Source organism: Ixodes scapularis, unplaced genomic scaffold (genome assembly GCF_016920785.2).
Source record: "Ixodes scapularis isolate PalLabHiFi unplaced genomic scaffold, ASM1692078v2 PGA_scaffold10__122_contigs__length_95168666, whole genome shotgun sequence".
NCBI classification, from domain to species: Eukaryota; Metazoa; Arthropoda; class Arachnida; order Ixodida; family Ixodidae; genus Ixodes; species Ixodes scapularis.
Window position 1 is genome coordinate 2,366,880 of NW_024609836.1, and position 14,593 is coordinate 2,381,472.

The 14,593-nt window shown below is 47.4% G+C and overlaps 1 protein-coding gene across 1 annotated transcript; it reads left to right on the forward strand.

Moving 5' to 3' along the window:
- Nucleotides 1-8,550: 8,550 nt before the first annotated feature.
- Nucleotides 8,551-9,325, forward strand: LOC115317044 (the record flags this gene model as incomplete). The annotated part of the gene is made up of 2 exons (XM_029976589.4): nucleotides 8,551-9,187; nucleotides 9,303-9,325. Coding segments are annotated over 2 exons (660 nt in total), but the record flags the coding sequence as incomplete, so codon positions are not given.
- Nucleotides 9,326-14,593: the final 5,268 nt, after the last annotated feature.

Consider the following 14,593-nt stretch of genomic DNA (forward strand, 5'->3'; position numbering starts at 1 on the left):
TGCGTAATATATTTTTACATATTTAAGTGTTTTGTGTCTTGTTTCTGTTATCTCATTTGATAATGTATAATTTTCTGTATAATTTTTTTTTTTTTTTTTTTGCACGAAAACTGTTTGTTTACTGGCTGCCGATGGGGCTGAGGGCCAGTCAAGCTTCTTGTTGAAGCTTTTTCCCTTTCGCTCCACCATTTCTTTAAATGGAAATAAAGATTATTATTATTATTATTTATTATTACATGTATCTTCGTTTCAGCACAAATTTCTCGACCCAGGGCCGGCCGTAGAGCAGCAAGCGCCCTGAACAAACTGCAGCCGTGGCGAACCCCCCCCCCCCCCCCCCCCCCCCTTACACACACGTATACTATTCTCGCACCAAACATCATGTTGTAAGCAAACATGCCACAGTGACAAAGCGCCAATGGTCGCGATTTTGTCGTTGTCAGTCGAAATCCGCGTCCTAAAAACGAACGACGTTCGCGAGCATTGAGAGCTTTGTCGGCACCGTGTTCAAAGTTCAAGAATCATTTATTTCTTAGATTAACCAAACTTCAGCTGTGGGTCTCCCACAGCAAGCTAACGTCTAATGGACAGAGAAAACAAAAGCACAAGTTAACCATGTCAAATGCCGTAGAAGGCATCCTTCCGAGCCTTCAACAACGTAAATTGGGCTACGTCTTGCGACATATCCAGGCTAGACGCTATCTTGTTTTCAATGGACGAAATTGCCAATGACGATATCCTGTAATCTGCCATGGTTGATCTTAGGTATGTCTTAATAAGCTTTAATTTTAGAAACTCCTCTCAGCGGTGGCCATTGACATTGGCAAAGGGAGGAGGATCCTCAATGACACCCCCGTATGAGGGAATTTGTCACATAGATGGTTGTCCAGAATGAACTGGAGGACGTCCTGGCGAGCACTGCATCCAGTGGGCAGCAGGCTGCATAGTTAGATCAGCTCCTCGCAGAGATATGTGCCGTCGATGTCTGCACTTTCTAGGTGTCTCAGACTCTCAGTGCATGGTCAAGGCATTGGCAAAGTTTAAGAAGTTCCGCTTTGTCGGGTAGTCGGGTGAGGCCGTAAAGGAACCCCCAGAAGCTCACGTGCTGCTCCATCCGCGTGAAGCGTTCTTCAATCGACATCTCACGGTGTCAATCATCTCGTAGAAGAGCTCTCGCTTGAATTTTGTCTCGACATCATCAACCTCGTCCTGGCACTCATAACAGAACTGGCGCTTTTTCCGCCGCAGTCGAGGGGCCGGTTTCACTGCACTGTCAATACCCATGCTCTCGGGAAGACCGTTCGCAGTTGCCAGTTGCAGTTTCGTACCCGACATCGTGATAATTGTCGATGCAATCGCTGCATGCTTTCATCAGCTGGGTGGTTGCTACGATGTCCTTCGTTTTGCATTGCATGTTCTCGCTTACAACATTAACTTGTAAAAAGAATGTCGTACCACACAACAATGTAAACGAGAAACTGAACTGCAAGAGTTGGAGCTTCATGTCGGACACCAGGTTTGCCTGCTGTGATGCGGCCATTCTTGCGCAACATTATAAATTTATATGTTTTTCGCGGTTTTCGGGATTTTTGTGGCGAGTTTCTGAATTTTGAGTTGGCAACACTGATCGGCATTGGAAGTCCGTAGTTGTCGCTGGTCGCTTACACACAAAAAAAGAAAGAGCTGCGGATCCAAAGTTCTTTACACATATTATTTTCAGTTAGGTTGAAGCCTCTGGGCACAGAGACTCACCGGATGCTGAGGGGGCATTGGTTCGTTCAGCTTACTGCTAGAGACTCCACAGCGAGCGTAGTCCAAAGCGCAGCTCGAATGTCGGGAGGAATCGGGCTCATTTTACCCCCGGTCAGACCTACTGAGCGAAGTCATTCTTCGGCTCAGAATAACTTGGCAAAGGGTGAAGCCTACGTTTTCTGCGAGCCAATCGGAGACTCTGAGCGAAGCACGTGATAACTAAGAGCAAAACTCCCTGCAATAGTATTCTTCCACGTGACTCGCTCCGACGCACTGATTTGCTCGCCGATGGGTTTGGCACCACCGTTTAGTAAGTTGCGCTAAGAGTGCGGCACGCTGGCTCCATCGCTTTTTGCCAGTCAGGTTTTGCTCCGCTCGTAATTCGAGAGCTGTGCGGAGGTGATCGCTTGCCTAGTCGTTCATGACTCATTCAATGGCGCTTTGAATCTCACGGAGAAGAGGTTCTCTATAGTAAAACAACATCCGCAGGTGGCTGCGGGTTGATGGACGCCAATTATAACAAGAACTTAGTCGTTGGTTTTGCGGCCGAAATGCCAAACGGGAATGCGGTCGTTTTTTGTTTTTGATTTTATCCCCTCGGAGGTTTGAGCCCTGCATGACCTGGCGGCCCTTTCGGCGCCCCCCTATGAATGGCGCCCTGTGCAACTGCATAGGTCGCCCACTCCAAATGCCGGCCCTGCCTCGACCGAGAGAAAAAAGACGAAAAAAGGCCTGCGGGCGGCGGACAAGTATCACGTATCGGGTGGCCCCGGTACAGCGACCTTGGCTGGTATCCTGGTGGGCGCCGTGAACGTTGCTTTTGGGCTATGGGTGACGAAGCGGCCTGGCGTTGTTTGACGCCCACGGATTCACAGTTGCAAAAGTTATGGGGCTAAAGGCCACACGACTGGAGTTTGCCGAAATTTCCGAAAATGAAAATGCAGGCCTCAGTGAAGTCTGCTGGCTGGTCGAGATTTTTAATTTTTAAGTATTGTTCAGGTTCTTTTTATATTTTTCCGGCACACGCAATCACAAATATTCGCCACTCGCTACCTTTTTTCTTTCCTCGCACAACTTCCTGCGCGTCTACTTTTCCTAGAGTTGAGGATCAATCTCTGTAATCTGCGGGGGAAGCTCGGCGAATGGCGAATCCGAATTATTGTTTCGCTCTAAAAACGATGTCTTTATGACGGACAGACAACAGCCGTGCCATGCCTCTGAGTGTCCCCTCGGCAACTATTTTTCGGTCTAGACACATCAATGGCTTCGCCATTCGCCGAGCATCCTCCGTAGCTTACAGAACTGGCTCTCGAATTGCTTTGGGGAAACACAGACACACGGGAACTTTTTTTACCGAGGTATACATTTTGGACCGGTGTCGCCCACTGTTTATTTGTTTTACCTTTATTTTTAAAATATTGAAAAGTGTCGACCAGTGCGTTTCCTGAACAGTTGTGTACCAGCTTTCTGTATATGTACATACGCGTGTCAGTAAAGATATATGTAAATATTTCGTAATTATACTGCGTATTTTATGGTATGTTGAACAAGAGGGCGGGTAAACCACTTTTCTCCTGTGTCGCCAGCAATATGACGGCAGGAGGTTCGCTTGAAACAAGCAAATAGCACGGCTTGTACGTATCTCAAACACTCTACTCAAGATACTGTAATTAAGATACTTTTGTCGGTATTTTGGTATCTTGAAGATACATTCGATTGAGAGTAATTAGCACTCTATCTTAATTACATTGCTTAGTATCTTCTACTCAGTATCTCAAATACCTTTTCCGGCGTACGAAGAAGTTTGTCCCCAAAGGGGAAGTACTAAGAGTAAATGTTCTTTCTTTCTCCTTTGCACGTGTCTAGGGGGACAAATGAGGTGTACACTAGGAGGTCATCGAACGATATGCGTTTCAGCTAAGTTAATATAATCAAGATGCCCCATTTTTTTATTTAGTTCTAATAACTTCAGCTCGTCGCGCGCTTATAAAGTATCTTCAAAAGTAAATCAATTATTTTTCAAAGTATTTGCACTTTACTGAAAATAGTTTGGCGCAAAAGTAACTTGAATACTACTCTAAATACTTTCTCACTTGGGTATTTAGTATCTTGTCTTAAATACTTTTGTCGAGTATCTTGAACAACACTGAAAATCGCTGACACCTGCACCATTTGAAGTATAGATAAAATAATCGGTTCAGATCGCCTAGACGCTGCAAACGAAAACCGCCTTGGTGTCGAAGCGCGAGGCAGTTGATCGGATTTGGTCGGACACAGTGGGTCTAACGAATACTGGCAAGTGGGTTCCTAGCGGGTTCCGGGAGGGTTGATGAGGTGATGATTTCAGCAATCCACCAGCCGGATTTCGGTGCCACACGAATCATGACATGATAGTCAGCTCTATGTACGCGAAATCATTAAAACATCCACCAAGCAAAAAGCACAGTACATCTCATTCACATCCTTCAGTCTTATCGACGAGAATAATTTAGCACTATGATTTCGTCTCGTCCTGCGATGGTCGTCAGCCGACGCCACGGCCCATTAGGTTCAATCGGGAGCCAGTCACGTAATGCATTACTTCGACGCGCGTATAAGAAAAGCACGCTAATGCACACGTGCCTATAACTGGTCTGTGATTGGACCTGGTGGGCCCTAACCTAGGTTGTAGATAGGGGCTCTAACTTTCGGAGAAATGCTATAAACTCCGTGAAACACTCGCCGGTAAAACTATCGCGAATTCGGATTTATCCGAACAACTCCGAATTCGACGGCTGTCAGTTGTAAAATCTTGAGCGGTCTTGACCTTTTCCAGGGATCCGAGGACAGGTTTTGCAACCGTTTTTCTTTTTCTCTTTTTTTTCGTAAGCGTCAAAGGAAGCGTCTTTCTCTGCACATATCCCTTTGTCATCCTCGTGGGCAACAGGAATTCAATAATCAGTCAGACTTTCGAAGTATCTGCACGGAAAAGGCAGGACTCTGCCAAGGAATACAGATATTTTGAAGTAACTGACAGAGACATTGTATTGCCTTTGAGGCTTTATCATACAACTTGAAAGTTTAATGAAAGAAAGAAAAAAAAAAAAAAAGAAAGAACACCCGGTTTATAAATCAACTTCTGGAGGGAATATGGTATCAAAAGGCTAGTTCGTTTCACCTTATGGGCGAGCGAAGCCAACGCTACAAGCGCGAGCATGCTGCTTGTAACAGCGCCTGTGGTGCACGTACGCACGTGCGAAGCCGGCACGCTCGGAGCCTTGGGCTCGCGCTTCTACCTTTGACTTCGCTCACGCATGACGTGAAACGAAGTATAGACACCGACACGCGGCTCCGACGCCGTCCCTCTGCGGTGGCGCTGCCTCGAGTACGGCGCACCACGCAGAGGCGGCTTCTCTTCAAAAACGAGACGCTGCAATTCCGCAGTGCCCACACCCGGTGTGGGCAAAGCAAAAACCGTGTTTGTAAACAGGGCGGTCTTCGCGCGCTCGTCTATAGCCAAAATTGCGGGCTCGCACCGAGAGATGCCAAAGCACGTATACTCTGCATAAACAAAAAAACAAAAAAAAAAACAAAAAAAAAAAACAAATAAATAAAAAATAAAAAAAAAAGGTCGGGCAGTGAAATCGCCGAGATGTCGCCACTCCGCACAAGCGATTGTGTACGAAGGCACCCTATTCACGGTGGCGAGACAAAAAAGAAAAAGAAAAAACGCCTGCTCCCCGCAAAATCAACCCGCAAAAGCCTGCCGGGTAAACGCGTGCGCAAACACCTGCAGGTCTTCCACGCGCGCGGACGGGTCTCCTCACTCTCTTTCTCATTCTTTCTCTGCGTGTCTTTGTTTTTATTTATTTCCCCCTTCGTTACCTCTCTTCCTCAACCCTCCTTTGCCCTAGAGCACTATATAGCTCCTTCGGAGCAGAGTAACGCAATCTAGAACGCCACCTCTCGGTGACTAGCGGCGAACGCCCAGAGGTTCCAACTGCGGTCAGAAATGCACGGAGAACGTGAGACAATCGCTGTTTCTTCAGTATTGTGGTGGTGTACGGAGTGGCAATTGTTTTTGACATAATAATGGAACATTTTAGAATAATTTGCGCTAAGTTTTGTGCCCCGCAAGGACCTGACTTTTTTTTTTAAAAATTGCTTGAGCGGCATCATGCAGCAGACGACACGGCGACGTCACACCATTCACGTGACCCGCTCCGGCCAACCCGAAAAGCCCATCTCCGCTGCGAGCAAAAATTGTCTGCTTCAAACGCCATTGCCTTGGAAATTGCCTTCTCAAAATTTGCACACGCATCCGATATTTTTAAAACTTTGATAAAGTGTTTAGTGCTTTACTAACTTCACGGCAGACTAGTTTTGAAAAGTGTGAACTCGCCGTTCATTTTTTAATCAGCCGTGTTGTATCGATCTCCATGTATTCTCCCATAGGGCGGGCCGCCTCCTGGAACCCTGAGTACCACGTGACTCGCGCCGAGCCGCTCTGTCGGCCATATTGTCGGCAAAACAAGGGGTTCAAAGGATTGCGCTACTCTGCTCCGTAGGAGCTATATAGTGCTCTACTTTGCCCCGGGTTCGTGGTATGTTCCGTTTCTCCTTACGATGGACCGCAGAGGACCCTACGAGCTAAGGAGCCAATCCAATGCCGCGTGAGCGGCACGTCAGCTTTAGGACAGACACAACGAAGCACGAGGCGCGTGGTACGTTGATATGCGCTGGATTGGCTGCTACGACTTGTAGCTCCAGTTCCGGTCCATCGTAAGGTGCGTGCAACGGCCGAGAAACTCGCTCCGCGAATGGGCACGTTGTTTGAAGCGAGGATCGGACGGGCAACCACGCGCAGTAGTCTCGGTTTGAAGAGGCACTGCCGTTGTTTGTGGGAAAGAACGTCGTCCGTCGTCACGTACGGCGACGCGGGGCTTGCGTCCTCGCCGTCGCAATGTTTAATCTTCGTCTGGCTACTGCAGAGCATAACCAACGTGTATGCTCTCAAAATAAACACCCAACTGTGTGGACAACAATTTAGACAAAGCGGCCCCCATATTTCGATCCGCTCCCCAATAGTCCAATTCACGAGACGCTCTCACTGCTCAGTAATTATTTCTAAGCCAGTTCATTCATGCTATAACGAGTCGTAAAAATTCATCAGCCTTGCTCTTCCAAACGATAAAACGAATTCCGAGTAGGATAAATTTAAACTCGTTTCAAAGTACACTGCCAAGATAAAGCCGCCCATATTAATTCTCTCTAAAACAGCAGTTGCAACATGACGAATCACGGAATTAACTCGAGATATTTAGCACATCTTAGTTCAGCGGTTCTCAAACTGTGGTCCGCGGCGACGGTTGAAGGGGTCCCGGCTGATTTGAGGATCACCCTGTATATGTGTCCATGTGAGTAAAAACAGCGGCGCACAGACACAACTAAAGGGAAGAAAATTAAAACAAATGCAAATTTAATAACTCGAGCAAAATAAGCGAAACTGCACTGAACGTACGGTTGAATGCACTGACCGTAGATTCAAATAAACACTTGTCAACTACGAACACATGGGACACGAGGCGACAAAGACAATCACAAGACATTACTTCAAAATCCGTCTTTACAAGTGGACCGGCGTGGAGAGTTCGGCAGTAGCAGTGTCAATATATAATAAATATTTTTTTTAATTACACAATATATTTCTCGCGATACTGTATTACATAAATGACACTGATAAAACACTATCAAATGATCTGTGCCGCGAGAGGCGCTCCGGAATATTATTTCTCACTATAAACATTGTGTTTGCAATTAACACGCTATTTATTTTGTACGATGTGTTAGCGAGTGATTGCTTTATTCAACTCTGCAGAAATAGCGGTACTGCGATTCCCCTGGCCAAACGAGCCAATTATGTTTTGGCCATAAAAAAACTGAAAACCTAAAATCCCTTTGGGTTTTAGCAATACGTCCAAATTTATTTACCGTCTAATGACTTCAAATATATAATTGCAACACGAGCTAGAAACCCGCTCGTGGGAAACTTGATTAGCAGATTTTAGTTATTTACCCACCCAGCTTATCGGTACAGTGATCTCCCATGTAATGTTCGCCGAGCCCCCTAAAGGCACAGTGAATACGGCACTAAGGTAAATGCCTCCCCCTCTTTTAAAAGAAAAACACGTTCCAGTTAAGTAAAAACAACACTGTATATTAGGTACTTTAAAAATAAATACATAATCGAATACATATATGACAAACTACCGGCATATTGCCGCGCAACAAGTAGGCAGCGCGGCCGTAGCCTGATTTCCACTTCCGGACACCGCAGCGTACGGTCGCGGAATGTCAAGCTCCGACGGAGCGGCGATAACGGCCCAGCAGGGCCGTGGCGATAAGGCATTTACTGCTGAGTTGGATTATTCTGTTCATCTGCCACCCCTGCCAACTGGTCGCACTGTTTTAAATTCTGTGTTTCTGCACGCGGACGTTAAAGGACGTCCTTACAGAGTTGAGGATTTCCGCGATGCAGTGAGCCACGTAGGACTGCTCGCCGACGTGGTGTCTTTGGGTTCTTACCAGATGAACCACGTGTGGCTCGTGACCTTCAAAGGCAACGAAAGCAAGAAGAAACTGGTTGAAACTCGGGAGCTTCTGGTTAAAGACCGCCGTTGCCTCGTCTTCGACCCCAATGGACAGAACGTTCGTCTCAAGATCCACTGGATGCCTCACCACGTTTCGGATGACGAGGTGCGTACCGCTCTGTCCCAATACGGGAAAGTAACTGAAGTCACAAGGGAAAAATGGCGAGTGCAAGGGTGCGAGGCCATCGAATCCACTACGCGGATAGTCCTCATTACTTTGAAAGCGGGCGTCACTGTGGAAACCCTACCGCACCAGGAACGAATAGCCGGTGGGATCACGCTCGTGGTGGCACCTGGACGCGCCCCGCTCTGCCTCAAGTGCCACCGCACTGGCCATATCCGTCGTGAGTGTCGTACACCACGTTGCAACCAGTGTCGTCGGTACGGACATGAGACCAACAATTGCGTTCGGTCCTACGCGGCTGTTGCTGGCCCTGTAGGAGGGGAAGATACGTCCGACTTCAACATGGATGAGGCGGAGGCCAATGAGGCAGGAGCTCCGAAGGAGGCGGTGCCCGAATCAACGCCGGAGACAACGAATAGAGGCAAGATGGCAGCCGTGAGCAGCGATAAACCATCTGGTGCTGCCGCTCTAACAGTTTGTTTGGTCAGGACTGATGCCTGTTCGAGCGTCGCATCCTCAGAAGACCATGAACAGTCGTGCACCGGTAGAGAGGAAACCAAGGACATCACCATGGCTGAAGCTGGCACCCTGGCCGTTAAAAGGACACGAGAGACGGAGCCAAGGGTGACAGGCGCCTCCAGTGTATGCGCAGATGCTGAGCCGCCATGGAAAACGCTGCCCGGCCGGTCTCCCCGTGCTGCGTCAAAGTTGGACCCTACCTTGAATTCTCGGGGAAAGGGGGTGTCTGGTTCATGACCCGAAAGGCCTGCGTTTGGTGAGGATTTCTGTCTCCGCAGTGTTCCTTTACTTTTATATCTAAGGAGAAGATAAAGCTCGTTAACCCAGTAAGATTCGGGACTCTGAACGTTCGGGGCCTGTCCACGAGTCGTAAACTGTATCAGGTCCGAAGAGTCCTGGGGGATAACGATCTGGACGTCTTCGCGGTACAGGAAACGAAAGTGGAAAGTGAGGAAGCTACCGAGAGGCTAGTCCAGCCTTTTCAGGCTAGTTTTGATGTTTGCGTTAGTCACGCCAAAGGTTCGTCTGGGGGATGCTTCTTGTTTATTAGAAGGGCGTTAAGTCCTAGTGATTATGTTATTACCGTAGATGAGGTCGGTAGGCTCATAGTGTGTGATTTTGTCATGTATGACATGACAAAGCAGTTCGAAGCGGAGCAGTTCGAAGATATAAATTTTATGCTAACGCCTTCCTCGTATCTTGGTGTGCCTCTTCAACATTATAAAAGGAGTAATGCGCATTGGTCGGCAGTGATTGACGAAACTCGGCGAACGGCGCAGAAGTGGGAAGGATGCGCCTTTTCTGTCTTCACTCGCGCCACAATATGCAATGTGTTTTTAATTGCCAAAATCTGGTATGTTCTACAGGTCATCAGTTGTTCTCGCATTAACATTCAAAGATTGCATCGTGTTTTTGCGGTATTCATATGGCAGTCAAGTTGGGAGAGACTAAGCCGAGACAACCTTTTTTGTCGCGTATCCAAGGGGGGCCTCTCGTTGTCACACCTATGGGTGAAACAGATTGTATCAAGATTTATGTTTCTTCGAGATCAAGTAGATCCTTTTCTACGCACAGCGATACAAACAAGACTGTCCGAACAAGTGCCTTTGTTTGTTGTGTCGTCATACAATCATGGGTTTTGTCGACTCAGTGCATTCTTGAGCGAAGTTGTAACCGCCTTTCAGATTCTGTCTGTTCGTTTTTCTTTAGAGTATCTTTCTGGAGTAACGCGAAAACGCCTGACGCATGATTTATATGATGTTCTTTTCCCTGTGCCATTGTATCGCATCGGATGCTGCGAGCGTCGAGATCAAGATGTTCTGAGACGCGTTAAAAGGATGCATGTCCAGCCTTCTTTGAAAACGTTTTTCTTTAAACCTCATACAAATACGCTTCCTGTAAAGAAGTGGCTGAAGGACAAAGGCATTTTTGTTCCATGGGGAGACCATTGCTTTTTATGTAAAAAACCAGAAACAATTGAACATGTTTTTATAGAGTGTTGGGATGCTCTGTTCTTTTGGGACGTCTTGCAAAGAACCTTGAAAAAAGATTTACCGGTAACCTCCCATGGCATTAGATTTTTAAACACAGATCCAGATGACACGATTCCTTTAGATATGATCATGCTCATCGGTCTTCATAGCATCTGGAAAAGTCGAATGGCTGTGAGAAATGCTGATGTTTTCATACGGCCTGTGCGCAAATATTTCACTGAAACAATTTGTGAACTGACTGCAGCGTACAAAACTGCGTTTCCCACCGTAGAGTGGTTGCCATATTTTGAAGAATTGAAAGAGTTTTAATCCTACTCAACATTAGCACTGCAATCTCTGTGGTACTGTAGCGTAGTAGCTGGATTTCATTTGTATGTGTGCGCGTCTCTGTAAAAACACCGGCAATAAATAAAAAAAAAAAAAGCGCGGCCGTAGCCTAACGGTTATCGCGCTTACCTCCCACGCGAAGGGCCAGGGTTCGATTCCTGGCCGCGGCTATGCATTTTTGTTAACACTGTAATGTGATGTTCTGGTGAAATCGAGAACCGTCTAGCTGATTCGAGGTCAGAATTTTCTACGCGTCGAACCTTCTACGTCGAATGCTCCAGAAGCCAACGTGTGTACAAAAGCGGCTCCGCAGGCAAGCCGGAGTCAGTTTCGCTCCAGCGTTCGACTGTGCTGCTACGCCGACTTCGACGCCCGCGACGCTCTGTTATTATCTTTGTTCTCCCTTTATTTTTTTGGCACAAGTTCGCCACATTAAACGTTTATTTCTTCCCGTTTATTTCCTTTTATTTTGGTCACCATCCGTGACAATATACCTTCGTTACTTCATCACAACTAGCCACAAGCACTGCACAACAAAGTATTTTTATACAATTTTTCACGACACTGATTGTTTCTTATAGTATTTCATAGACAATTTGTAATGATAGGCGACCGGGCAGTTTTTCATGACTTGAGAACATATCTTCCAATAGTTCTGATCCCCACACGTTCTGCTCCTGGAAGACTTCGTAGAAGGTTGAGCACTTTCGTGTAGTTCGTTCCACACTACAGCAGAATCGTTCAATCTAAAAAATAAAAGGAGAGAAAAACACCATGAACGGTTATAGGGTCTAGTCACGTGCTGAGTCATCGCCCAGAAACATGACCACCAAACGATAAAGCAAAACTGATTCGCGAGAGTTGTGATAAATGAAAGACACAGCAAACTCGCCAATGGGATAGCTGCTTTTGCCTTCGGTGGCCATACTTCTGTGTTGTGACTCGGCATCAAAAGGCAGTCTGACGTCATATAAATACTTGTAACCTCCTTGCCTACTAGCCCCGAGAACGAACGCAAGCGTCGCTGTTGTTCGAGGCGTTCGAGATCGTTTCATAGGTCACAAGGAAAGGGTACAGAGAGTTTAATCGCAAAAGATTACAATCGCACGAATAGAAATATAAAAAATGGCGCCAAACATAAAGCAAAAATTTACGGTGAAGTTATCAGCGGCCAATCACCAACCGTCCGCAACGTGGGTACTAAAGGTGTCGCGAACCAGCCGACGTTCGAGTTCGACCAGGTTCGAGCTTCTCGAACCTTTCCCGCAAAGTCCGACAACGTGCGTACTCGGGCACACGTACGCCCAAGTATGCATGCGCCACTCAAACACGCACGAATTAGGCACTCATACGCATGCGCGAATACAGATACGCGGATGCACGCGCAGGCACGGATGCAAATTCACGTACACACGCGCAAGCCCACCCGCGCACACGTACGCACGAATTACACACGCACGTGCACGCGCGCACTCGCACAGGCACGCGCACTTATGAGCAGGCAAACGCCCACGCGTGCAAACACGCACGCACATGCACGTATAACACGCACACAGATACGCGGGTATATATACTCACGCGTAGGCATGAAAACACGCATGTGCATGGGGGGCACGCACATAAGCATCCTCGCTCATGCAGGCGCACACGCGCAGACACGGAAGCGCGAGCACGCACATAATAGAAAAACTAGACAAAACGTCACAAGGTGTATCGATGAAACGAACGCCGGCTATTTCCGATGGAACGATTTATCCTTGAAAAAGTGCAGCTTCGAAGAAACGAGCTGTCTAAAACGTCGTCTGACGAACTGACTGCATGGCACCGCGTATGTTCGGAATGTATAGTACATAAAACAGCGGTCACTAAAACAGGCACACAAAAAGCATAACTGTTTCCAGTGCTTCGTGAGAAATCGACGGACCCCAGTTGCCGAAACAAATCTTGCATTCACAGAAATACACATACAACAGAGAGGGATTCTAACCACGGTCATCTCCCCATAAAAATAAACTACGCATTGCCAAATGCTCAGCCTCCGCCCAAATGTAGCCTAGCGACAGAGACTAATGTATTTTCGCGGCGAGAAAAACATGCTCCGGATTTCTTTCGAACGCACTCTAAAGAAATGTATATTATATCTACGATCAAAATTCGCGCCCCTTTTAGAGGAAGAAATGTAGTACTTACCGTACCAGAAGGAGCGTCGTTCTTCTGCCTGTACGATCGCTTTGACCACGCACAGTCTGCAACGACGGTAACAAGCGGATAGCCTTCGGCATCGATCTCGCCAGATTCCTTCGCGCGCCTTGCTTCTTCCACTCCGGCCTGTTGCATGGCTTCCCAAGCGGCATCTTCAACACCCCGAGTCAATTCGTTCTCGCAGCGCTACGACACAATGACTCAACCTCACCTGAAACCTCACCATCCGTAGTTTCAGCAGAGACCTTTCGCTTGCCATATTTATACCTCTTTGGACCCATAGCTGCGAGGACGGCCTTTCTAGTTATAAAAACACGCACAGCTATCCGCCTGACACCACACCCCGAGAAACAAAACCACTCTGTCTGGACGGGTCTTGCCGTCTCTGGACCACCACAAGCGCGTTACTGAAGAGCGCATGCGCGCGGAGTAATACAAAATCAGAGCAGCGTGCGTGGCGAAATGGTGGCGCCCTCACGCGGCGCTCGTCAAACTAGTCTTGACCGTCCAAACGAGGAAAACAAGCCACAACACCTTGGTTCAGTTTTTTCGATGTAGTTAAAGAACGGATGTACTTACAGCTCTAATTTTAATATAATTGAATTCCGTGTTAAATTCCGCAGATATCCCACAAGACACATTCGTAGTTCAAAATTCACAGGTTTTTAAAAACGCGTTCTAACGTAAACATGTCAAAACAGCCAATTCCGACCGATTTCACGATTTAATATAAAATATAATAAATGTTTTTATGAAAAATATGCTCTGAGGGATAGTTGGACGAAGAATCAATCTTTTTATAGCAAAAAAGTTTGAAAATATCGGTGTAACGGTTATTAAATGAGAATTTTCGTAAAATGGCAGAAAATCGCGTGTATTCTCTATGGGGCTTGGAGGAGCGCTCCCTCTTAAACAGAAAAGGTGCGCAGACTAGGCTTAGAACGATGGAGACTTTTTGCGAAGAGGTTGCAATGTGCAGGGCCTTATAAAAGTAGGTTGAAACGGGACGCGTTTAAAAGCAAAAGGTGTTTCTAAAACTGGTTCAGATAAGAAAGGCGTTTAGGGAATGGGTCGAAACAGGACAAATTCAAACGAGAAGGGCGTTTAGGGAACTGGTCGACACAGGACGGGTTCAAAGCTCGTTTCGGGAACGGGTCGAAACGGGACGGGTTCAAACGGGAATGGGTTGTCTCGGGCTACAGCCATCGGGCCGGGTCGGGCGGGGCTTAGAAATTGAAAATTCTGTCGGGCTCGGGCCGGGCCCGGGCCGTGTCTCTTCCGGGCTGGGTCGGGCCGGGCCTAGAAATTAAAAATTCTGTCGGACTCGGGCCGGGCCCCGGCCCGTGTCTCTACCGGGCCGGGTCGGGCCGGGCCTAGAAATTCCGGCCCGTGCAGTGCTCTAGTACAACCAGCGGCGGCGTGCTGCGACCGGTGGCGGCATTTCGTACGGTGCAGTAGGCAGTCGTTGCAGGTGATAGCACAGCTTCCCTGACCAACCACTTTCACAGCGAGGATTGGAGCACCAACTTTTTTTTGTGCGTGATTGG